We start from the raw sequence: 25,320 nt of genomic DNA on the forward strand, positions 1-25,320 counted from the left end.
TATCAGGAATAGTGTGGTCAGCAGGACCAGGGTAGTGATTGCCCCCCTTTACTTGGCACTGGTGAGCCCACACCTCGTGTTCAGTTCTGGGCCCCTTAATTCAGGGACAACATTGAGGTGCTGGAGTGCGTCCAGAGAAGAGCAGTGGAGATGGTGAAGGGTCTAGAGGGTAAGTCCTGGGAGGAGCAGCTGAGGGAGCTGGGGTTGTTTAGCCTTAAGAAAAGGAGGCTCAGGGGGTACCTTATCACTCTCTACAGCTACCTGAGAGGAGGTTGTAACCAGATGGGGGTTGCTGATCTCCCAGGCAACCAGCGACAGGATGAGAGGAAATGGCCTCAAGCTGTGCCAGAGGAGGTTCATGTTGGACATCAGGTGAAATTCCTTCACAGAAGGGGTGTTTAGACATTGGAACAGGCTGCCCAGGGAAGTGGTGGAGTCACTGTCCCTGGAGGTGTTGAAAGAAAGACTGGACGTGGCACTCAGTGCCCTGGTCTAGTTGATGTAGTGGTGTTTGGTCATAGGTTGGACTCAGTGATTTCAGAGGTCTTTTCCAACCTAGTTAATTCTGTGATTCCATATGAAACGACTGTAGCCTCCTTCCTAGACACATTCTTCCTATCCCCTTCCAGCCCTAAAAGCTTCCACAAAACATCATAGAAGACTGGGTTTTTTTCTTCTTTTTTTTTTTCCCTTTGAAGAATAGTCAGGATATGTGCAATTTTTTGCTTTAGTCTTTTACTACATGCTATTTTCTTGCTGGTGACCCTCTCTGTTTTCTCAAGTTTTTGGCTTTGTCCACATTATTATTCATTAGTCCCTATCTGTTCTTAATTATAAAGTACAAAGCTCCTTGTCATTCTTTAAAGTTATTTTTTAAATTAAATTATCACACAACCGTTATCCTTTTCTTGCAAATGTAAAATTTTTTGATGAGAAAATTATCCCCTTTTGATACTTCAAAGAGAAATCTTTAAAGCTCTGAGGTACTTCACACTCCTAACCACACTGTAGAATTAAGAGGTAACTAATTTGACTGGAGCTTGCTTTATTACAAACCAAAGTCATCACATTGGCAAAGATGAATAAAATCTGTAAATTTTTGCATGGTACCATGAGGGCCTAATTTAGGTGATGGAAACTTCATGAAAATCTCTTTGCGTTGTAAAAATTAAGAGCAGACATGAATTATTACAGTTGCTCAGTATAACTTAATAGGATGGAAACTCAGTAAGCTTCTGTAATTTGGTTGCTCTAGAGTCCTGTGGCCATACCACAAATTTCTTCATGCCTCATACCATGGATTTCTTCATGCCCCATGTACAGCATAGCCTGCTGCAGCCTGCCTGAGAAATGGGACAAGTGTGCTTAGCTAGGAGTTGGATCCACTATAGTAAGATTATCCCAAAGCTATACAGACCTCAGCAAGCAGCTATTTTAAGCAGGGAATAACACAGAGCAAGAGCAAACAGCCACAAAACATGTCCAGCTGTCTCCAGTTCTAGAATTCCAGGGTGGACAGTGTTGCTGTGGTGTGCTTACCATGAGCCTCAGGTAGGACAAATCCCTTTCTTCTCCCTTCACCCACTGCTTTCTCTTTTTTTGGACAATTTTAATAGTTTAATGAATACTTTAGAGTATAACTGTATGTTTTAGTCCTAAACTTGGCTTGCAAAGAATAAATCATAAGGCTACTGGCAAGAGGCAGGGAGTTATTTCCAACATAATTGTTTCCACAGGAAAACCATACCACCTGGTATGTATTTGCTCCATTCTAATAGTCTCCAGTGGTTTAATGTGATATATTCAAATCAAACCACTAAGCCAAAGTTCGTACAGCATTTAACAAAATATATTCAGAATAATGCACAGCACTTTTTCTATATTCCATCAGCTCTTTGGTTTCTTACTCAAATGCTACCAGTTCACTGCTGGATATGTGCCAGTGCGCTGCTCTTGGGTTGGGCTGCCATGGCACACTCAAGCACTTTATCAGTTGCATGTAGAGGAAATGAATCCTCTACCTCTTTCTTGTATCCCTGGGCATGACTTTCTACTTGAACTATAAACATTGTCAAAGATAGGGTGAGGGGATTTGAGAAGAGTCTACAGTTTCCTATTCTTCATGCTGAGAGTTGAGTGCGTTTTTATTTTGTGAATGCAGTCTTATGCCTTATATAGAACCCCCTTTTGTTGAAGTGCCTTCAGCATCAACCCTACACCCAGAATCAGAAGGGATAAACATGTCTGTGTCCAGATGCAAAACTATCTACTTCAAAAACTCACAAATGGTCCTGCAATGAAAATTATTATTGCCTCTTTCTTTATTGACTAAATGTGGTTAACATCTTAGAAGAGTTTTCCATTAAAGTGAAATTATGTTACATGCTGAGAACTAGGACATAATCTTTAATTCTGTCTGACTAACACTTTGAAATGGAGTACTTTCCCCTGCTATACTGGTGTACTGTTATTTATTTTTCTGTGATGGAATATTATGATCACATATATTATAAATCTTTCCCGAGGGAGATTTTAGTGACTTAAAAGTGCTTATCTGATCAACGTACTCATCTGCAGCCAAAAATCCAAATACAAAGTGATTATTTTGGAAAGCAATCACAAGTAAGTTAAGCACTTTTTGGATGCACTGAGAAAGAAGATAAAAATATGAATTATTTTAAGGATTTTAACCACAAATCAGTAAGGAAGCTTGGAATAAACTTCTATTCTCAGCATCTCAGATGTAAATAAATTAAAAATCTTAGGTATGAAGTTCTAAATTTTTTAGACTTAAATTTAGGTGCTGTTAATTGGATATGAGAGTTGGTTCCTACTGAATGTACTTGCAAAGAATTTTGAAATAAATGAAGTAAATAGTGACAAAACCTCAGTGAAGTAACATTAATGTGTAGCTCTTTCCACTTCTCTTTCCTTTTCACCTTCCTTCTGGATCAGAATATATGAGAAAAAGATTATAGTGAAGAAAGAGGATTTAGTAAAATTAAAGTATAAAAAACTTTATAATCTTCTGCAGTGATCTTCATGCTGACTTGAAAGGAACAGAACAGACTCTTCACACCACTAGTGCACTAGTCTGGGATTTGACTGATCATCACAAGAGGTCACTTCTATGAAATGCATCAATATTGGCATCAAAAGCCACAAGCATCTAAAACTGAATTTGCTGAAAATATTTTAAAATAATTTAGGTTATTTTGATTTAATGGCAATTTGACCAAACACAGCAGTCAAGGTTGTAGGCTTTATTATCACGGTCATAAAGGATATTTTAGCTGTGATGCCTGTTTTCCCATTTAGCCAGCCAGATCCTTTTAAACTGAGTTTTCTTATTCTGAGTTTTTAGAGCACTGGAATAGTCTTGACTTGTACCATAGAAGCCCGCTCAGGAAGCAGCAGGAGGTTTCTGCATGTGTCTGTCGGTCCGAACCACCAGGGGGGACTCATTCCTCATCTATAACTTTACTGCAGCAAGTATCTGAAAACAACACCAATGCTTGGACCAGGTCTAGAAAGTCAGTTCAGCAGAGAGCTGGTCTTCGTTTATATTAAGAGAACTTTTATGTAAAATCTTGTCAATCTGCAGTGCTCTTTCCACTCTGCCCGTGAGTGCATCAGCCACCCAAAGCACTGGGCAGCAACGCCAGACCAAGTCTGGCCACAGAGGGATGCGTGTTCAGCTGGGAAGTCCTGTATATCAGTGGGGTACGGTCAGTGCCGCCTCCTGCCCGCTGCAGACTGACCTGGGATGTGTGCTAAACCTCTTGGACTGACAGAAGACTCAGCAGAGAGCCTGGCTTGTCTTCTCACTGATTAAACTCCTTCACACCACTGGTCATGGCTTTGTGGTTGAAAGGAATTTTTTTTTTGGCTGTACATGCAAAAAGTAGCTCTTCTTTAGTAGCTGCTTCATTGCTCCTTTGCGGCTGTCTCACTACTCCATTTCTTTTTTCCAGCTATTACTGCCTTCCTGATTTATTTCAATTCCACTGCATGTCTTACTATTTTTAAGAAAAAATTGTCCATCTTGAAACAGAACTGTGTTATTGCTATGATCACAAAGGGCGTATATGTTTTATAGCATCCTGTTAACAGCAAAAATCTCTGTGTGATATATGTACTCTGGAGATCTGTCAGGAAAGTTAAACAATTTTGTATTCCCACTTAAAAGCCAAATGCTAGAAATTTCTTAAAAATCTTAACTCTATCAGACCAGGGGGACTCTTCTTGTGGTCTATAGAAGGGTTTGGAAATACAGAAGAGAATTCTCTAGCGGCATTAAATTTTCAAATTTTTATCTCATTTTGTGAATTATTACATGTAGTAGCTCATTAGTTGGTACTTTCAGGCACTTTTAATTGAATTTTCACCTTCCTTAACTAATCTGGGAACTACCCCCATCCCTGGGCACAATCAGTCATGGTTTTGTGCACATCGTTATTCCTAAATTATCTTTTGTGTTACATGTTTAGACTTCTATAAAACAATTTTTTAATCTTCTGCTACTTTATCTTTATAATATGTAAAATATAACCCTGGTATGCACAGAAGTTGTGAGAATAAAATCTTTTAGGCGCTGTGATGGGGAATGGGGAGAGTTACAACAATTAACTTGTTTTTGTTGTAATTTTTATTGAGTTTCTAGCTTAGCACAAACTCAAATACCTGTCTATTTTACATACTGCTTATTTTTCTTAAAAAAAACCCAAACAGTTTCTGATCTAAGAGAAGTCAGCGGACATATATGTGAACCAATAAGGTAACTTGTGAGAAAATAATGTGCTTAATCTCTGTAAGTCATTCTTCCATTAAATTTGGTAGATTTCCGTATTTCATTATTGTGAGAAAAAAAATTTAGTTGTGTTTCCTGTCAGTTAGCTGCGGGTTCTGCTCTCTGGAATGAGGCATTAGGCTTAATTTGATCTGTTCCCGTAACTGGGACCAGCAGTACAGGCAAATATGTAATTCTTAGTGTAATTCACTAACAGACAGAAATAATGGCATGTATCTAATACCAAAAGTGCTTTAAGAGGGTTTTGTTTTGTTGTTTCAAACTTGAGTATCAAAGTCTGTGACCTGGGGTGTTGTCAGCGTCGCAGAATAAAATCAGGTTGTAAGTTACCTTCAGCTGTGACAGATTGTGTGTTCTTACAGAAACATGCCAGTCAAAACTGGACAGCCTGTGTTAGTAATTGACTCATGTTTGGTGTCCCCCTGGCCCCAGGCCTGGGCATGGCTCTGTGCTCTGGGCAAACCATGCAGTGCTGCTTCTCCAGCAGAGACTGTGGGGAAGAGTGTGGGAGAAGATGGCAGAGAGACTCTGGGAGACAGATGTGGGAATTATCAGCTGTAATTTTATTGATTTTTAATTTTGTTCCCACTAAGAAGTATAACTGTGATAGATACAACTTTGAAGGTGGTATCTGACATCATGCAGGACATCAGTGGTTCTACTCAATAATGTCAGATGGTTGCATTCAGCTCCATTTGAAACACATCCTCTAATTACATTCCTCCAGATTTCAGGTGTATTCGTAAAGCACAGTGAGCTTTGTAAGAAATTTATTATGGAAACTTGTGAGAGATATTGACTACTGTAAAAATAAAAGAATGGACTTTGTTTTCATCAATTATGGTTTTTTCTCTTCTTTAATATGTACAGGAAACTGTGTTTGAAATTGTGCCTTTAAAAATGTTAAACCTGATGAGTCAACTAAACTTGCTCTTTACGTGCTTCTGGTACTCATACTGTCATTTCACTTCCCCATTTCACACAGTTTTCCCTTTCGTTTTTCACTTGTGGTTTGAGCTGCATTGTCTGGGGAAAATGTAACAACAAAAGCAGGAATTCTTTTTCTTAACAAAATTTAGTGTGATGACAACTGACGGTGATGCAGTTGGATTAACTAAGATTGCAGAGAATTTGATAAATAACAGAACTTTCCCTGAAGACATGTGACTGACGATGACTGTGCTGAATTTGGTTCCTCTTTCTCCTAAACTAAGTTTTATACCACTGAGTACTGAGCAAAAAGAAGTAACTATGTTTGGACTCCTTTTTTTAATTTTATTTGCCCCTGGAGTCAGTGAGTTCCTCTGTACATCATCCGATCTTGAAATGTCATATACTTTTTGTGGTAAGTAAAAAATAGGTAAGACTTTTGTTAAATATGCATGATAATTACTTTACTCTGAGAGATTGTGAATTTTCTTTCAAATTTGTTTCTTTGATGAATACAGAAAAGTGAGAAGAAATATACTTCTGTTATTAATTACCCTGTTATAAGAATTTTACTTCATAGACATAAATATTACCACAATGCTGGTTCCAGCAGCTAGGAGAGAGAGAATTTTATTCTCAAGTGAAGTAGACATGTTTTGGTTCAGGAAATATTAGAAGACAATGGATTTAAACTTGGATTTAAACTCTGCTGTATAAATTATGCCTATTGAATTAACCAGTATGTTACAATGAAAAGCTTCAAGTATGTGGAAAAAAAAGAGGGAATGTGAGATTTTTGTCAGGCTGGGAAGCCAGTCAGGCTCTGGGACAGCACAGTGTGTCCTTTCTTGCCATATCTGTGTCATGGGCTGATATTTTGTGTGTTTTAAAAATTCTATGTGGGTCACTCACAGAGCAAATCTACTCAAAGGTTCATTTACATTATCCTGGAAAATATGCTGATATCTTAAAAACATTTTTAGCTGTTGTCAGCATGATTAGTGTAAGTAGGGATATTTTCGGCAGAAGACCATGCTGACTTAATGCTAGTAAAAAGTTTTTATGTCTTCAAAAGAGAAATAAAGGTACTTTTGTCTCTGGTTTTTGTGTGCAAAAGATCATCAACCAAACATTGACTTCTCTTGTTACTTAAAGAAATATGATATTGGTTTTGCCCTTTGAATGTAAAAATAATAATATAATTTAAAATACATATTTAATATTTAATACATATATTGGTTCATTTTATAGCATATACCTTATATTAAATACATTTAAAAATATGCACGTGTGTATAACTGTATATTCTTATTATTTTTATGGAGAAGCCTTTTCACACTATCAATGTGAAATGCTTTTTTTCTGTAGATTCTACACCTCATGCTTTCACATTTCATCTGACACCTTGCAGCATGATGAACAAACCTGTCTGGAAGGCTTCTCTTACCTGGATTCCAAGTGAGTCTCTCTTAACTAGACAATTATATTCTGAAAATGCTGAAAATGAAATACAACTGAAAAACTGACACTTTATCCTAAATGCCAAATGATTTAGGAAATCAGTTTCTCGAATTAAAAATGGAATGGATAAACTGTAGCGATGGACAGAAATGATGATTTGCGAAAATGTGTTTGAGTTTCACTTGGAGCAGTTACCAGAGCCCTGCACACAGACTGTCACTGTACGAGCAAATCTGAGACAGTTTAGGTGTATGTGCATTTTGCTCTTCTGGCCTGGAGAAGATCCAGGAAGATCCAGGTCTTTCAAAGGAGAGAGAGTGTCATCAGGCCATCCAACTATGGCAGGACTTCTATGAAGAATACGCATGTTCCAGAAGCTGGAAGTGGTACTGGATTTTGTGTGCAAACCTGGCTGTAATCTTTAGACCCAGTGTTAATTAAGCTGGCAAGCTCAGCTAATGAAATGTCCAGGAAATGGCTGTATCATAAACTTCACCTTCTGGACTAGGTTTCCTTCCCTGGAAAGATCTTTAGGATGGCTACTGGCATTCACGATCAATTGTTTGCAACACCTGCTTAAAACTAAGGTCTTCATTTGAGCACGTTTAGGTTAGCTGTGGAGCTGAGTAAACTCTGTTTTCTTTACTGAAGAAGTGAAAACAGATTTTGAAATTGTTCTCCCAAATATTTTTTAAGAATAATTTTTTTTGTTGTTGTTGAAAACAACAATTGCTTTTTGATTTTTTTCTGGAAGTAGCAGTTTTCAAGATTTATACTCTTTTAGTTTTGGGGGGAGTCTTACAAAAATACTGTATTTCAGCAAAATCTAGTTTTTATCTAAGTAGCAGGTCTCCATATACATTTTTTTCTCCCCATCTTTTACCATTTTCTCACTTGCAATGTTTTAATTAGGAAGTGACATCCAGTTTTTGAAGATGGTCTTCCATGTCTGGTATGATGATGCCAAAGCACTCATCTGGAAAGAACTCCTTTGCAGCGGAATTGACGATGAATACTCAGTGTGCGGAACGCTGAAAGGAGGTTGGTGTAAAAATACGTGGTGCAATCAACCCATGCAAACAGATTTTTGCCTCCACAATCTAGACCTTGCTTGGCAGGCAGCAGACCTCAGAACAGGCAGCTCTCCAGTGCCAGAACCCCATTAAAGTAGAAAAAGTCCAAATTCTATGTTTTAACATCCTTGTACTGCAGTTTTCATCTCCATAAATGAGGATTACTAATATCCTTCATCTCATTATGACACTTATTTTTAACATCTCTAAAATGACATGGGAAGACTGCATTTGACTGGACTGAACAGGAAACTTGAGAGGTGATGTAGGCACTACAAATATCCAGGACAAAGTTTATTTAGATAAGTATCTGGATGGGTTTTTTAAGAGATTCTGTACACCCAGGTATGATGCTTTGTTTTTGTTTTTAATAGAGAAGAGTCGATCCTTTGGTAGGGGCTAACACACATTAATATGACACAGGCTCAGATGCAGAGAATTCAGGCAGGATGTCAGACTAAAGGCCAAAAAGACCTGTAAGTCTGTGTTTTCCTTTCTTTAAAAATCAGTATCAGCTCTCTTTGGTTACCATTCGAGGGAACTACTATTTCAAGTTAAATTACTGGAGTTATCACAGTAGGATGTGTCTGGAGGAGATGTTGCAGGAGCACTGTGGTTAAATTTCTATTTTCTAATGTGGTTTCAACAAATAGTCAGAGCTCTGAGAGAAGAACCAGGTGAGGGCTTTATCAGTGAAAGTGTAAATGGCATTGGCAACTGCTGCTGAGAGATATGCCATATTGCTTTGAAGTTATTTAGGCAGTCTGATTGATGGCTTTATGGTTAAGTAACCTTTTGTATTATAATTATCTCTGTTTTACAGAAACACTTGTAGCAGCATTTGACATTAAAGGTTCAAGAATAACGTTTCCAAAGGTACTTTTCAACATTTTATATCAAGAAATAATAATAGTAAAATCACATACTTACTGGTATATTTTTTTCTGAAGGGAGATGTTCACCTAAACTGTAGAAAACAGAAGAGGAAATGTCAGAAAACTTTTTTGTAAAAGAAGTGATGACACTAAAATGGTAGCATCTCTGAAATGGTAGATGTTCTAAGGTTATTATTCCTCTATCATTTCTCCTTTATTTTATGAAAGGAAAGACCAAAGAAATTAGTTAGTCATTTTACTAATTCCATTTTGTTTGGTAAATTATTGTCTTTCCTTTTACCTGTTTGAGTAAATCCATTAATATTCCTTCTGCCCATTTCATTCTTTATTTTACATTCTCTTCACTTGCTGCTCTCTTATTCCATGAAACCATTTGAAGAGGGGTAACAATATCCAAAAAGTAAAAGCAGTGCTCCACTGTTAAACCAGGAGCAGCATCAGTCCTCAGATTAAGCCATTCTCATCCAACAACTGCCTCATCAGCTGCCTGAGCTTTTCGAAGGCCCTTATCACCCCTATTAATCCCTAAAAATGTCACTAAGGAGCTCCTACTGGTCCAAAATCTCCAGCACTCCCTTCAGCTCATGGGCCTCCAACAGTGGACTCCATCCAGTCCAACACCTCTTGTAGGCCCAGAGCTGGTAATGGACAGGAGCATCCTCTGCCATGAGCAGTCCTCCTATAGATGAGGAACTTACAGCAGACCTGACACTTCCTGATGGGACTCTGCTAGACCACGAAATGCTCTTCCTGAGTACTCTGGTCATGAGAAGAAAGTTGAGCACTATTTTTTTTTATGCACTCATGTATCTGACTATACCCATGATAACAATCCCTGATGGGAATCTGTCTTTTTCAGTTCTAATGGAAATCACCAAAACCGTTCCAATCAGCTACTTAGACAAGAGCAGGCAGCATTGTGCACTAATTATCTTTTTTTTCTCTTGCTCGTTTTAGGGCAATTATAGTGTTGTTGTGCAAGGATTCTCTGATGATTCTGAGAATAATATGGTCATATGCTTGAATTTCACCATGATAGTAAAACAAGATGCTTTCTGAGTGCAACAAAATCCAAATAATTCCAGAACACGGAGGTCACTTCTGTGAGCAACTGGAAGCCAAGCCGTGAAGTAATAAGCACACTAAATTTCCTGAGGTAGAATACATCATGTGCTGTCTGGAAAGCTATATGATATATAGTCTTACTCATTTGTAGCACAGCCGTAATCAGTTGCTCAGCCAATGAACGCAAAATCTCTGGGAATCAGGCATCCTGATTAATCCACAGAATGACCCTGACTGGATGTCAGGCTGGTACTGCATTTTGGTGCTGTGACTTGAGTTACAATAAAGTTGAGTCCTTCAGGCTGAGCTAAAGTAATCAAGAAGTTTTGAAGTTTTGGAGTGCAAGAATCAGAAGTTCATCAGTACTCAAAATAACACAGCAATTGAATTTGGGAACCCTGTTGTGAGGTGGAGGTGGGGATTTTTTTTTGTTTGCTTGTTTTTTTTTTTTTTCTTCTCTTGTAACAATAAAACTTGTTTGTACAGTCAATTGAAGAGACGTTTTTTATTCTCCTGGTATTTTCTGATATTTCTTCAGATGTATCATATTCTTCTGCTCTGTTTACACCAAGCTGAAACAGAGGAGTAACAATTCGTTATGTGGTAGTCGCTGATGTGGATAAAACTCAAAGTGGAACACGTTTCCAGTTACACTGATATGGTACAGCTGAATTTAGCCATCCAGAGATGCAACTGCAGCCTCTTAGAATGTTTTTAGCTCTTGCTCAGAGTCCGAGGAGCAGAGGCTACACAAGCCATGTTCTTCAGAAGCAGGAGGATGGTTGTCACCCAACAATTTGATCTATTCTCAGTTATTCCTCTGAAGCATGTCTAAAGATTTCCTGTCGCTTTTGCCCCCTGGACAGCTGACACTGAGTACCCACCTGCCCTCTCTGCTGCTCCTCCACACCCAGGATCTTCAATAAGACTTTGGTGGAGTATGAGATTTGGTCCTTAGGAAAAGTGCTGTCCTTGCTGTCCTGTTTTCATCCTCAGCCCCCAGACAGCGGGGCTGGTGAACTTAACAAGTTCAGAGACTTTTCCCCAAATAACAGGACACTGTTGATGCTGCACTTTGTGCTGGCTACTAGTTTGTGCTGTGTCTAGCAGATTGCTTACAAATGCCTGGAAAAAATTAGAAGCCAGAACAAACCAATCCTCTTTCAGACTGCTAAATACCAAGCATGAAAATTAGGAGACATGAAGATTTTAATCTCACTTTACACGTAACGAAAGATGTTTTTCAAACTCGGTATCAGAAAACTCAACAAAAACGCCCATACCCGAGTTTGTAGATACTCCATTTAAAACTTGGGTTTAATATGGGTAGTTTGGCTACATAAAGCAAAATCATTGAGAGTCAATAAAAACAGAAGTAGAACTGCATAATGATTGGAAACAAGAAGCCATGATTACATCTAAGTGATGGTGGCAAAACATCTGTGCTTGCATTCAGACTGCAGATCATTCCAGGAGTAGTCCAGGATGGAGTATTGCAGCACTTTCTGTTTATGTTTGAGATTATTTACTACAGTTGTGATCAATTTATTCCTGATCTGAAATATCAATCAAAAAGCAGTCAGAGGGCATGATAAGCAATATCTACCTTTCTTCCTCTGTTTAGCTTATTTCAAATAGTGTCTGTTTCAAATTACTGGCCTAAGGAACAATGTTACCTTATGATGTCCCTGTGTGTACATTTGCCGGCATCTAGCAACCACAAGTCTCAAAACCATCTTTAGTGACAAGGCGTCCTGAGATTTTTGCTGGCCTGGATTATTTGGGGTGTTAGAAGAAATGTTTTGTTTATTAAGCAGCAAGTAACACAAGTAGGAGAGATTAACAGCTCCTGGAGATCAAAGACATTCACGTGCTCTATTTCAGATAAGCATGTTTTAATGCTTTATGGATGTTGCAGAAAATTTACAGTACTTGTAAAGGCCTAAATAGAATTTCTGTCTCTGAATAGAGACATTTACAGATGAACATATACACTCAGTATCTTTCCTTGCAGACTTATAATATAGATCTTCAATTGAAGGGTTATAATTTTACATACCAGCTGATAGGACTGCAAGGCAGGGCGCAGGAGCCACACTTTATAAAGCAAAGACTTCAAAGGCCTCAAGCTTTCTCCTTCTATGACTGGAAGTTTCCACTTATTCCAGTGCTGGTGACTGCCACACCATGCTCTCCCCTGGTCTAGAGGAGACAGATTTTGTAAAGTGTCAGATCATGCTAACAACTTACCCTGAAATTGCTGTGATGCTGTAGGGTGAAGGGCTGAGCTGAAGGCAGAGCTTTGCTCTGCATGTCTGGTTGCTGGGACAGAGCTCTTAAAAGGCTTTCCTTCCTTCCTTCTGCTGTTGTCCAGAGCTGACATTTATTTCCTTTCCAAATTTCCCTGAGCCCATATTTGGGGCTCCACAGCAAGTAGGAGTCTACTTAGGATGAAGTGAGCTACCTGGGCTCTGTAAAGACTGATCTGAATGTTTCCCTTTTCTTCACTTTATTGGTTCAGTAAACTTCGATCCATTTTTTTACTTCTTCATTTTCTCCCTCTGTCTAGAGTTGGAATGATGTGAATACTGTGAAACAAAACATCAACTAAGAATTTCTTTCTTTAAATATTCTATGAGAGCTACATGCCCTGAGATCCTTGTATTTTGCCAGGAGTTCCAGTGAACTATGCAAAACCTCCTCCCGTAATTCACAAAAGTAATTCAAGGAAGGTTTGTGTTTGGCATATTTATGTGAAATTAATATCTAAAGCCTTCACAAATATCTCTTTTTCTCTCCCTCATTACTGTTGTTTTTAAGAGGCTGTCAGGATTTTCTGCAGATGGGAAAATAGCTTTTCTTCACCCCCTCACCCTCTGTCGCCAAATATGTAATTATAAGAAGCAGCAGTTCCTGTACAATGTGGTTTCCAATAAGAGTGCACACTTTTTGAGCTGTGTTATTACAGTTCTATTTGATAAAAGCAATAAAGCATACATAATTTCAAGTGAGAGAAGTCCTACTGACCACAATAACATGTACATTTGCTGGCTAAATTGTTACATCATTTGAGATAGACGCACAAAGATACTTCCATGCAATTCAGATATTACAATAGCATCTCTTGTGTCCAGGGAAACAATCCCTCGGTCACTACTTAGCTTGGATGGCAAAAAGCACACACACTCATATGGAACAAATAAACTACATGGTGCCTGCAGCAAGAAGGAGTTGGATTTAATGATGCAGATGTGTCCTGATCTGTGTTACAGGCATCAAAAGAGAACCATAGCAGCATTAATCCCTTCTGCACAATTTTTTTCTTGGTGGAAAATGCTAGCAATTGCCTTGGAAGGGTCTGTGTAGCACATTATGCTGAATGACTTCAGCGCCTTCGTTCTGCCTGTGAGTCCCTGCCAGCACGAGTGAGTTTGGGGGCAGCAGATGGGGTAGTGACATTTCGAATGGGAAGGGATAGGAGGGAGGGAGGGAAGAGAGGGCGTTCCTGCCTGCAGAGCTTAGGGGAGAGAGGACAGGAGAAAAGAAATTTGGAAAGTCTTCTAGCTGGTGATAGGAATGCCTGGACTTTGGAAATCCTGGATGATAGTCACTGTGCACAAGTATTGTTTTGTGGATCCCAGGCATCCTTGTAGATCCCTTGGCTGCTGTAGATGGGTATGTCCATAACCTCTTTTCTTCAAGATACGTTTTGCTACTGGCAAAAAGAGAACTTAAATATATGTATATAAAATACATATATTTAATATATATGCATATATATATATATATGTGTATACTTGTGTTTGGCCAATTATGACAGCTTCCTGAAGATTCTGGATGGAAAGAAAAAACCCACAATATTTATATTTTTTTCCCCTTGAGCTTTAGCTTAAACAGCTGCCTTAGCTACAAGTATTGTGTTTTTAAATTCAAAGTTCTTGCTAAAATAATTTCTTACTGACATAACTAAGAAAGCAAAACTTTTAATAGCAAGCCTGGCTGTTTGCTCACAGGAGGGAACAGTCACTCATTCTAAGTATTAAGATTCCTGTCTGCCCATTTCCCTGTGCCGCACAAAACCTTCGAGAACTACAGAGTAGATGGTAGTTTTTTCTTAACTTGTAACTTCTGCCTACTGCACACATCCACTGAGAGTTTTGTTCTCTGAGAGGTTTGGCATCTCTACTGAAGAAGTACCTCCATACTGATTATGAAGTTGGTTTAATTCTTGAATACATTCTGTTCAGCCACATTCCATTCAGACTTTTCACTATATTACCCATAATTTTTGTGTTTTAGCATAGCAGTGCAGTTTAACAATTTCAGTAATACAACTTTAAAAAAAAACAACAACAAAACCAAATGCCATGCAATAAATAAAGATAAACACAGAAAACAAAATTTTAGAAATATTTCTCTGAAAGCAATAGAACTGCAGTATCTGTCCTTCATTTACAAGATGTCTAAAGGAGGCAATAATAAAAACATAGTGCATATGAGAGTGAACTGTTTTTCACTTTGACCCTGAAGTAATTTGACCCTGTTTAAGAATGACATGACTTTATTTCACATCTGAATATCAGCTGAACAGACTGGTAGTTATCTTTTCTAATCCTATATCACACTGAAGTGATGTGCTCCATGTCAGTGGATATTGCATGTAGTGGAATTTTCCTTATATCTATAAAGCATTAAAGATACTTTCATGACACTGATGTAATGTAGACAGAACAATGAACATCGTTAATGAAAGTTTCACAGATGACTGTCAGCAGGAGTATTCCTTTCTGATTCCCCAAGCTACCTTCCAGTGATTCTGACTGCTACTTATACAGTTTCTCTAACCTGTAAAAGTTTTGGTAATTTTAATATTCTAATTAAGGAGGAAAAGGGATCGTTAGAAAAAAAAAATCTAAAGTAATATCTTATCTAGAACAATCCAAAATATTAAAACAAAGAAACAGTACTGTCAGATGAGTAAAAAGGAAAAAAGTGGTTGTGGGAAATAAATAATGTTGATAACTTCAGAATGTTGCGTATTTATTTTGACAAAATAACTTTTAAAAAAGGAGGCTTCAATTCATTTAAATTTGAGATGCTTCAGCAAATAAATATTTTTCTACTTTTGTTTATGACAAATAGGTATTATTCAAGCAAAGATCATTATGCCACAAAATCACTGTAATTTTGCTGACAAACCAGGACTCAAGCTGTGATGGTTGTACTCATACTAGCATCTACTTGACAACTGAGCTGTCCTTTTGGGTACAGGTGCACAGCCCAGTTCTAAATGACTTTATATGCCTTTTTTTGGAATTGATGAGCAAAGGGCAACATTACAACTGTGTGAAGAGTACAACAGGAAGCAAATTGTCGGGGAGAGCAGATCAAACCATGTATTTCAACTTTGTAAATTATAATTTTTTTTAAGTACTTCTGGTTTTATCAAAAGTACATGCTCTAGCAAATAGAACAAATAGACAGACTCATATGCCTCCTCCTTATGCACCTTTAAGAGTATATGGATAGGTACCCAAAATTTAGAATAAAATAATTCAGTGATAATCTCATCCAACTGTCTGACCATTCAGTGTTGATCAAAAGCTAAAGCATATTTTTATGGCATCCTGGACCGTATGTGCCAACTTCCGATAAACACTGCTAGAGGTGTTGAGTGTCTCCAAATCTCGTTGAAGCTGCAAGCTGGACATACTCAGCTGTGACGGCCGATTGGCCTGTGGCACAAGGGACAGAGAGAGCTCTTGGTAAGACAGTCTCTGGTGCCAGAGACTTAGCAGTCATGGTGAGAGAAAGAGGCTTCTCCCAGGACGCTTCTTCTGCTATGTCAATACGCTCCCGTTTGTCTCCCCCGGCTGGCTGTCAGCCTCTACCCCTTGTCACTCCCCCAGAGCTTCCCCATTGCTCCCGTTCCCTAGTCCCGCCTTTTTTCCGCCCCCGGATAAAACCCCTGAATTCCGTATTGTTTTCACCTTTGCCTGTGTGACCTTCGACAGTGTGGAAGCAATAAATGGTCCTGTTGGAACACACGCAAAGACCCTTCCCATCTCTTTGTCACTGACTTCCTACTGAAGCTAGCCGTGTTTGCGCATGCATGCATGTGAACTACAGAGCTGGACAGAGACAGTAATATTCAGCAACATGTAATTTTGTATATCCCAATCTGAGCACAGTCATTATGCAAACTGTAGTATTTAAGTGTAGATGAGAAGTCTGTGATAAGATAAAGAAGTGGTATTTCCTTCCAGACTGGTATTGGTTCTACAGCAAATATTTTATACAAAAGTTACTTTGTTCAAGATGCCAAGCCTGAGTGTGAGCAGAATGGGGAGTAACACAGGAGGAAGTGTCTTCTTCTGGCCTTGCTGGAGGGACAACACTCTGCAGAGCCCACAGTCACTGTCACTGCTGTGATGGGAGTGGAAACACGGCTGCTCAGTGTTTTACTGTTGCTTCTTTGACAGGTACCACCAATTGCTGTGATAGTCCACTTCTTCACCCAAAAATCACAGTGTTCTGGGAGAAAATACAGAATCGAATGATAAATATAATTTCAGTTTTGAAAACATGGAAGTAAATAAGGAAGAAAATATACATGGTGTAAACAGTTACCTAAAATATACATTCAAAGGCAAGGTATTTGAAATATTGATCGACAAACACTGCAATATCCATGAGTCAAATATTAATATTAGTTTTATTTGAAAGAGGTGATTTTCCAAACATTCTGTCAATACAACAAGGATGACTAAGACACCATAATTCTGTGACAAGTGCTAAAACTTGTCACATAAGCTCGAGGTATTCAGTAATTACGATTATAACAATCTGTTTTTTTAGCACTTGGATTGCAGTGGTGCCTCCTGTGAGTAGCTTGTAATCAGGACTGTTGCTTCCCTACTGCATACCATATAAATATTTATGAAATTAGTAAAATAATATTTTAAGGGTTCTTTGAAATGTGAATCATAGCCAGCCGCAGAGTACCTACTAAGGATCTAACACCAAGAGAGGGACCTGGAATCCCTTAATTCTGCAGTGAAGATTGATTGACATCTCCAAAGAGCAGCCCATAAATCCTACACAATGGGGGACTCGTTCTGTGCTATGCAAGATAATTTTCTGCAGAGCATGGCAGACTGGAGTAATTCTTACTTTCCAGTGCAATTTCCACTGTAATTTGTATTTTAAAGAATTAACAATCTGAAAAGCATATAGCATGACACAGTAGAGCAGATATCATAACCCAAGGATTTTGCTGGACTACTAAACTAGAAACAGCCAGATTCCTAACTCTGATGGGTCTTGACCATATGCCTTGTTTGGATGTTTAAATTGATGTCATGTGTGTTTGCCACAAAATTCAGCCTTTTTTTGCAATGGTCTAGCATGTTTCCAAGGGATATCACAATGATCACAGTTCTGGGAAATACGAGATGGTAAGCAAACTAAACCATCTCATTTTTCACCACAATAAAGAATGTGGCTGTGTTATCAAAAAGGTCCTAACACAAGAAGTACGTTGGTGCAATCTTTAGACCAAATCACTGAGTCTTTCAGTGATATTCTCTATTTTTAGGTTCTATCTGGAGGCTGAGAAACTAAGAAAAAAGCAATATATTTTGAGGTGCATTGCCCTAGTGTGCACTGTAGTCAGATGGAAATCTTTCTGTCTGTTGTCTCTTGCTGGGACTGGATGGTTTTCCTTGATGCACATAAAAGCAAGCTGCACAATGTTGCCTGCATGCTTTATATTAGTTTTGCTCTGTTCATTTCTGTTGGGGGGGAAAAAGAGGCAGTCTTTGACTTCAAACAGGTAAGATAAATACCTAAACGTTCAGGAAAGAAATGGAATACACTCTGTTTAGGCTTTACGTTCTTAATAACATTTCCATAGTTGTATCAAGCCCAGAATAAAAGGAGGAGGTTCGCTGCAAGTTAGTGCCTTTCTTTGTAAAATCAACAACTGCTTTGAGAATTACAGTGCTGGAGAGCTTATCCTTGCTGACGACTGACAGGCTATTTTCTTGCTGAATAAAAATGAGCAATCAAACCTGAAAGGAAGCCCTGTGCATGGAATCAGATTCTACACATCCTTAAGCATGACACAAACTTGCTTAAGTCAATGAAGCCACTTTTAAGGAGGATTTTTGCAGCTTGGCCCCGATAAGGTAAGTGCGTACACATAATCTGTCCTTGTCACTATGGTCCCAAATGACTCAAACAAGTTGTAACGTGGCAGAAAGCTTTTCACCTGTAGACTGTCAGTCTGAATCTGTCAAAAAACCAAAGGTTCCTGCTGCAAGAAATTTTATGCAAAAACTCCAAGCAATGCTAGAAGAATATTAAGGCTGCATGTATAGTTACATACTCATTTCAGGCAGCACTGTCATTCATTTTTAACGTCCCCCTTTCGGCTCCGGCCTGATGATTCCATCTTTAATAACCCAATCACATAGGACATTTCAAGCAGTGTGGTACAGGCATTTTCCCCAAATCTGCAGAAATATTTGCTTTGATGAACAAAAATCTTTATTCAGCTTCTGAGCACCCCGTAAGCTTATCCCAGTCTAAGTGAAGGAACACAAGCCCATGTTTGAGTGACACTGTACCTCACAGTCACTGTCATGATCAAAGTTTAGGTGTAATGAAAATGTCTTTCCTGAAAATCGATTGAGTTAAAACGCCAAAGCAGAAAGGAGAAATACTTGTTTTAAGTATGTGAAAATGAGTCTCTTACATAATCAGGAATATTGGTGATTGCTAGTAATAGATTAAATAGCTTTTGCCTCCTGGGGTGTTTGCTTTCATCAAATGAAATGCAAGAGACCAAAATGCTTGTTTAGCCTTTCCAGAGGAAAATCTGACTCCTTTCAGCTTTAAAACTGAGTAAGAATCTCTCGTAAATGCAGGTTCTGTTACCTTGATTTCTTGAAGAAAATACACTTTTGAAGGTCTTCTGTTTCCTGCAGATCTCTCCACACAGTAGCAAACTTCCCCACCCCCCCTTACTTTAACACCTGCTGCACAAAAATCTCCCACAAAACAGAGGGGTTTTGGTTAGTCAAGTGACTCAGGTTCACCCTTCTCCATGTACAAGTTAAGTTTTGAATAGGGTTTTGTTGAAGGATTGATCACTGGCTGAATCAGCACCTTTCTATGCTCCTTATGAAAATAAAAAATAACTAAATGAAGATGGTATCTCATGTGGCCATCACTTGCATTGCTACTGTTGCAGCCAGCAGAGTTTTTCTCTGTGTGGTTGTTTAAGGAATCTTCTGCAATGTCCTGGGTATTCTTTGAGGAACATATGTGTTGAAAGTCCTGAAAAATCCCGCAAATCTTGGAATAGACAGAGCTGGAAAGTCTTTGTAGTACTGTAATTTTTTTGGGCTAATGCTCCCAATCAGCACTATCAGGTCAAGGCTTTTGGGAGCTGTTGGGCTGGAGGCAAACTCAGATTTAGTCATAGAGTACTGAAATTAAGAGAACTATTTTCTGCTTTAAATGAGGTGTTAATTATCCTAGTAATTGAAACCAGACTAATTAATCGGAGAGTGATTGACATCACTCAAGTACAGTTGTAAGAAATGCTGAGCCACTGAGGAAGCACATAGCAGAGTGCAGTCAAGGATTCCTGGTCCACTGAGGGGTCCTTGGTTTGTATGGTAATTCTGGCTAAAACTGCCCCTGAGTGCTCGAGCATCTGGGAAGAGGAGTAGGCTGCAGTGGTGTGTCCTGGCCCGAGGTCAGAGACCTCCTGTGCTGGTGTCCCCCTGGCACACCTGGGCTGCTCCTGCAGCCACCAGCTCCAGCCTGGGTTCCACCTCCCCCCTTCTCCCCGTGTCCCTGTGTGCACTGAAGGAGAAAGAAGAGAAACTGAGAGTGATCTGGATCTAGCAAGCAGCTAGATCTAGCTCTGTAATTCGGCATCAGCCTGAAAGTAAGGCTGGGAAATATTATCCAGAGAAGTGAACAGCTTCTGTTGCCTTGGAGCTATTGTTTTTCTCTCTAGCAGGGCTGCTTTGAATATTAAAGAAACTAATAGTGATCCAAGTTAAAAACTGTGATTAGTGTTATGTACCAGCCTAGTTTTCTTATGCTGTGAGAAAGCAAGAGATAATAGAAAACAATCCTGTCTCGCAAAAGTGAGCAGTTTTATTAAGTTGTATGGTGGCTGCTGCAACAAAGGTATTTCATAGTGCAAAGTGCCTCCTGTGTTGGCATTTGGCAGAAAGCTACTGTTCCGGTGAAAACAGAAAACATGTCTTCTGCACATTTTCTTTAATTTTTTTTTAAATTGTGTTGTGGGGTTTTTTTCTGGTAGTGTTGTTAATGTCTGGAATACTACTCTGACCAAATCCTGCAATGACATGTTCATGAATATTATTTTTAGATGCAGCTTTGCCATTCTTTTTTACAGGCATAGTATTTATTTAAAACATTTTTTCTTATTTCTGTTGTTATCTTCAGTTACCACCCCCATATCAGCCCCATGCTCTTCTGCATTCTTTCAGTTTTTCTTTTCAAGACAAGTTCCAGCTATTCTATATAAATATATCTTTTAAAATTTATTTGACTACTAAACTAAATTTATTCTTCATACAGCTTTTCTATATTATACATATGGCCACAAAATGATAATTTTTTTTTATCAACAGATGCTAAAAATGTTTATTCATAATGAAATACAGAAATAAAGACAATAGCTGATTAAAGAAATAATGAATGTGTGTGTGTGTATGACTATATCCATGTGTATATAAAAGCTTTAGCAGCAGATATAGAAAAGGGTCTGGAGCTTCTTTTAGCACTGGCTGATGCAGTCCAAGCTCCTACTCAGCCTGATGCAGGTGCTCCCTTCACTCTCCCCATTCGGGTCAGGGCTGGAAATACCCTTACAGCATGGATATGTTGAATTTATTGGGGTGGAAGCCATTTCTGTACTAATGACCTTCATTAGGTCTTTCCATGTCCTTTCTGTACAGATACAGACCTCATCCATAAAGATAAAAGGTCATCTGAGTATTTTCTGAACTTCATAAAAAGCAGATACAAAACCCTCCCACAAATTAACAAAAAATAAAAAAACCCCAAACCAACTGACCAACAAAACACTACTGACCTGTGGAAAATATATGCAAGCTGTTTCTCCTTGCAAGATGTACCTTGTGTTAAGAGGTGTTAAGCAGCCACAGCCTAGAGTATTACAACATTCAGAGAGCTGAAAAATCCAGTGGTAATGTGAGACATTTCATTTAAACCTACATGCTAGATGTTCTAAGAATTGGCTCCTGTTTCTGGTTTTATCAGTCATGGCCTGTTCAAAACTGAAGAAAGCATACCTTTTTGTGTTGTTTTACAACTGTTGGACAAATTGCACATGATGAAAGTTGATACAAACACATTAATTTTATTCAGAGCCAGAAAGTCTTTGCAATGGTTATGGTGAGACCATGTGACACAATACAGTTTGGACAGGTCTTTACAAGTATTGAAAATTAGTCTAAAGTTAGGTTTCTGCAGAAATTATTCCAATAGCAGTTCCATGGCATTAAGACCTTTCGTTGCCTAGCTTTGAAATGTGACACTCACCTGCTTGCTAATAGGCTATGTAATTGCTAATGAGTGGATATGGGACCTCAAGAATACTCCTATTAGAGCTGTAGAGTGTCTGTTATGCTCCATGCAATGAGGAGAAAACACTCCCATATTTTCACAGAAATTCAAAGAATAGCTAGATTTTCATTAAAAGAATGTGAAAAAGAAGATCCACAAAACTCAAACAGCAGTTTTCTAAAGGTGATGACTTTCTGCTGCTGCTGTCAGTTATGGATGTGAGTGGTCCTTCAGATTTGCACCCTGCATTGCTGGGAGAATGGGGCAACCAAGTGTGAGCCTGCTTTAGGAGGTGGCACGAGAACAGAAAGGTGATGCTCTTGCTGGAGCTGAAGTGTCCATTAATGCAGAATTATGCTGCTGAGTCTCCAATCATGTTGTCCTGAAGGGGTTTTCACTGGAATCCTGGCCATGTTGTAGAGAGAGTGAGACAGAGCCTGGAGATCCTAATTTCATTGCCCAGCTGGCTGAACTGGGGAAACACCAGTCTCAAGCATGTTTGGCAGACCAGAAAGCTGGGAGAGTGTCCTGACCACACTAGACCAGGCACAGAAACTAAATTCTGCCCCCAAATAGTTAGATAAAAGGATGCATGGTTGAGGCTCCTCATAACAGCAGACTATGAGGTAACCCAACAGGACTGGATGTTTATTTAAACATAGAGGCTTCAGTAGCTTGTAGTCCTCTCAGACTTTTGTATGTGTATCTTCTCTAAAGGAATCCCTGAACAGGTTTCTTTTAACTGAGTTTTTACTTCTCCATGGGTCAGTGTTAATACTGAACACAATATTTAGTCTAACTTATGTGCCAAGAAATAAAGAATTCTGTGTTTATGGGTTGTATGTGTCTTCAAATTTGTAGACTGTTCAGCAAATAGGAAATCCATAGTCCACAAAATGTAAGGCTGATTTTACACTGCATTCAAAAAATACTGTACAGCAGTCTTATTGACAAAAATTTAAGTGTTTGATTATGGAAGTGTTGATGCCAGCAAAATAAAATGAAGAGATGGTTTATTAGACTTACCAGGTTAGCACTTCATTTACAGAACATTGTCCTATTTAATAGCAGACAGTAATTAGAATCCTGATTTTATAACTTACTGAAATGTTTTACCTTTTTCTGGCCACTCCATGAAATGTGAATTTAAGTCTAACCTGAAGAATGAGGTTCCACACAATAATATTCTATCATCACTTATGGATAAAAAGATTTATTTAGGTTTATACACAGATCAGAGAAGGGTTTTCACTTGAATAGAGTATTTGATGACTGAGGAAAGCTTAAGGAAGATAGGAGAATGTAGTAAAATCTACAGCCTGGGGGTGAACTCAAATCCAGATTTCCCTGCCCAGCTGTTACCCACTGGAGTAGTTTTGCAGCTCACTCAGAAGACACCAAGCTACTTCTGTAAGAAATATCATTGGTGCTTTAAGGACTTTATTTGTCATGCAGGAGTACAGAGAGTGGTCACCTGTAGATTTTGTAATGAAATAAAGGACTGCATTGTCCATATTCAAACAGGTCTTAGGGAAGGAAAAGTTTTTTTGGGCTACTCAGCAAGTGTACTCTGTCAAACCCATGGCATGTGCCTCTGAAGGGTGGAAATTCCCTGTGATCGGGGTTGAAATAGTGAACAATTTGGGTAATACTTACCCTACACACACCGTGTCCAGGGCTGGTTTAATCCTGTGGCAGAATTAAACTAATTCCTTGCTATACAGCTGTGAAGGGTTGACCCTGGCTGGACTCCAGGTGCTCACCAAAGCCACTCTATCACTACCCTCCTCAGTTAGAGAAAAGAAAATGAAAAGCTCATGAGCTGAGATAAGGGCAGGAAGAAATCACTCAGCAATTACAGTAATAGGCAAAACAGACAACTTGGGCTAAATTAATTTAATTTACTGGCAATCAAATTGGAATTGGGTAGTGAGAAGCAAAAACAATCTTAAAACACCTAATGTCATTAGAGACCCATGGACAGCTTGACAGAGACCATAATGCAAACTTTACACCCGTTCTGGTGTCAGACTGGCCTACAGCATGGACCCCATTGGTCCCTTAGGGCCAACACAGGACACAGTGTGCTCTCAAACTGAGCAGCTGACAACTTTTATCACCAAATACGAAATGGCCATTATTTGCCCAGAACAGGTGACCACTGCTATCAAATGTGATACTGGCTGCATTGTCAGAATTGCAACAGAAGTAGAACAAACTGCTGAACATCTTTGGTATGGTGTTTTTGCAAGATATGCATCATCTGCAAGTGGCATATTGCATGTTATATTACATCCTATGATTACTGTACTATCGTGCTGTATTTTATTAGTTTTGCTAGTGATATATTTTTATATCTATGTTGATCACATATCTCCCTGTGTTGAAAAAATGAATCACCAGTTGTTACCTGATTCAGGCTTGAGTGAGTGCCCAAATCTTCCCCTCAGCGAGGCAAGAGGACTAACAGTTCCACCCCTTGCCTAGGCACTGTTTTTTCTCAGTTTGGCCTGTGGCAAGGGGCAAGGAAGACTGTCCACTCAGCTCTGGTTTTGGCCCAACATACAGCTGATGCCACTCCTCAACATGTTCTGGAACAGCCATTGAGGCACAGCAAGAGCAACATACGAGCTAGAGGGCTTGGAAGCTGGAGAACTTGTGAATTAAGAAAGTGGTGAATTAGAGAATTTATGTTGTATGAATAAAGAGCATTGAGCCCCACTTCATTTTGCTTTAAATTTAATGAGGTCCTGATATAAAGTTGAATTTGTTGAGTATGTCATCCTATAAACTGAGATATCCAAATAGTACATGACATTTTGGTGTGTGGTAGGAGTAAAAAACTGTAAGAGGAAGAGAAAACTGTCCTTTTCTTTCCTTCAACTTATGAGTCTCTCTGATTACTAAGAATTATTCACTTTAGATGTGAGATTAATACACCATAAGTTACCTGTAAATCACTGGGGATTCAGACAATTCTTAGTAAACAATTCTATTTATTTTTAAAGGAAGCCAGCTCTGTTCTGGCCTTCAAGGATAAGAAAAATCTTTGCCAAGGCACCTAAGCTAGATAAGAGTTAAAGTTTCTCCCTTTTCTTCATCTGTCACTGTTTCTGTAGGTGTTAGGAGATCTGCTCTGAGACATGTCTTGATCCAGGAAGACTGGGGTGAAGTAAGGTTGTTTGCATTTGTGCTTTGCGAGGGTTTACTTTAAACAAATTATTCAAGTTCAGATGTTTAAATGTTTGTTCTTTTTCTTGTTTTAGCTTATGGTAATTATTTCTATCCATAAAAGAGAAGATCTTAGCTTTTTCTGAGGACTTCTGCTGCTGTAAGATTTGTCAGCCTGTTTCTCCTTTGCTTCCCTACCGTTGTCCTTATCTAGGGAATTTTCCTCTGCAAAGGAGACTACAAAGCTTACAGCATGCCATGCATATCTTACATGCTG

At 38.8% G+C, this 25,320-nt stretch overlaps 1 protein-coding gene and 1 long non-coding RNA gene across 4 annotated transcripts; one reads left to right on the forward strand and one right to left on the reverse strand.

The window, feature by feature from the left end:
• The first annotated feature begins 1,027 nt into the window (after positions 1 to 1,027).
• On the forward strand, positions 1,028 to 10,725 carry LY96 (lymphocyte antigen 96). Of its 3 annotated transcripts, XM_048287052.1 has the most exons (7): positions 1,028 to 1,551; positions 3,365 to 3,904; positions 6,102 to 6,155; positions 7,109 to 7,198; positions 8,114 to 8,242; positions 9,098 to 9,150; positions 10,128 to 10,725. In XM_048287052.1, the coding sequence occupies exons 2-7, from the start codon at positions 3,856 to 3,858 to the stop codon at positions 10,227 to 10,229; spliced, it is 477 nt and encodes a 158-aa protein (XP_048143009.1). In that variant the 5' UTR covers positions 1,028 to 1,551; positions 3,365 to 3,855; the 3' UTR covers positions 10,230 to 10,725. The 3 variants fall into 3 exon arrangements, with proteins under 3 accessions (XP_048143009.1, XP_048143008.1, XP_048143007.1); XM_048287051.1 differs by having other exon boundaries at positions 1,030 to 1,551; positions 3,358 to 6,155; XM_048287050.1 differs by having other exon boundaries at positions 1,030 to 1,551; positions 3,365 to 6,155.
• A 2,465-nt stretch (positions 10,726 to 13,190) lies between these two features.
• LOC125317357 lies at positions 13,191 to 23,655 on the reverse strand. The gene is made up of 2 exons (XR_007200031.1): positions 23,529 to 23,655; positions 13,191 to 16,769 (listed from the first exon to the last, which is right to left on the reverse strand). It is a non-coding gene; the product is annotated as an uncharacterized LOC125317357 (long non-coding RNA).
• Between the last annotated feature and the right edge of the window lie 1,665 nt (positions 23,656 to 25,320).

The sequence above is a fragment of the Corvus hawaiiensis genome, chromosome 26 (assembly GCF_020740725.1).
Source record: "Corvus hawaiiensis isolate bCorHaw1 chromosome 26, bCorHaw1.pri.cur, whole genome shotgun sequence".
NCBI lineage: Eukaryota > Metazoa > Chordata > Aves > Passeriformes > Corvidae > Corvus > Corvus hawaiiensis.

Excerpts from the sequence above, each read along its gene's own strand:
- LY96 (XM_048287051.1), top strand. The coding sequence starts at position 5,984 with ATGACTGTGCTGAATTTGGTTCCTCTTTCTCCTAAACTAAGTTTTATA. Across the intron at positions 6,156-7,108 it reads AATGTCATATACTTTTTGTG|ATTCTACACCTCATGCTTTC; the intron begins GTAAGTAAAAAA and ends TTTTTTCTGTAG. Across the intron at positions 7,199-8,113 it reads TTCTCTTACCTGGATTCCAA|GAAGTGACATCCAGTTTTTG; the intron begins GTGAGTCTCTCT and ends TGTTTTAATTAG.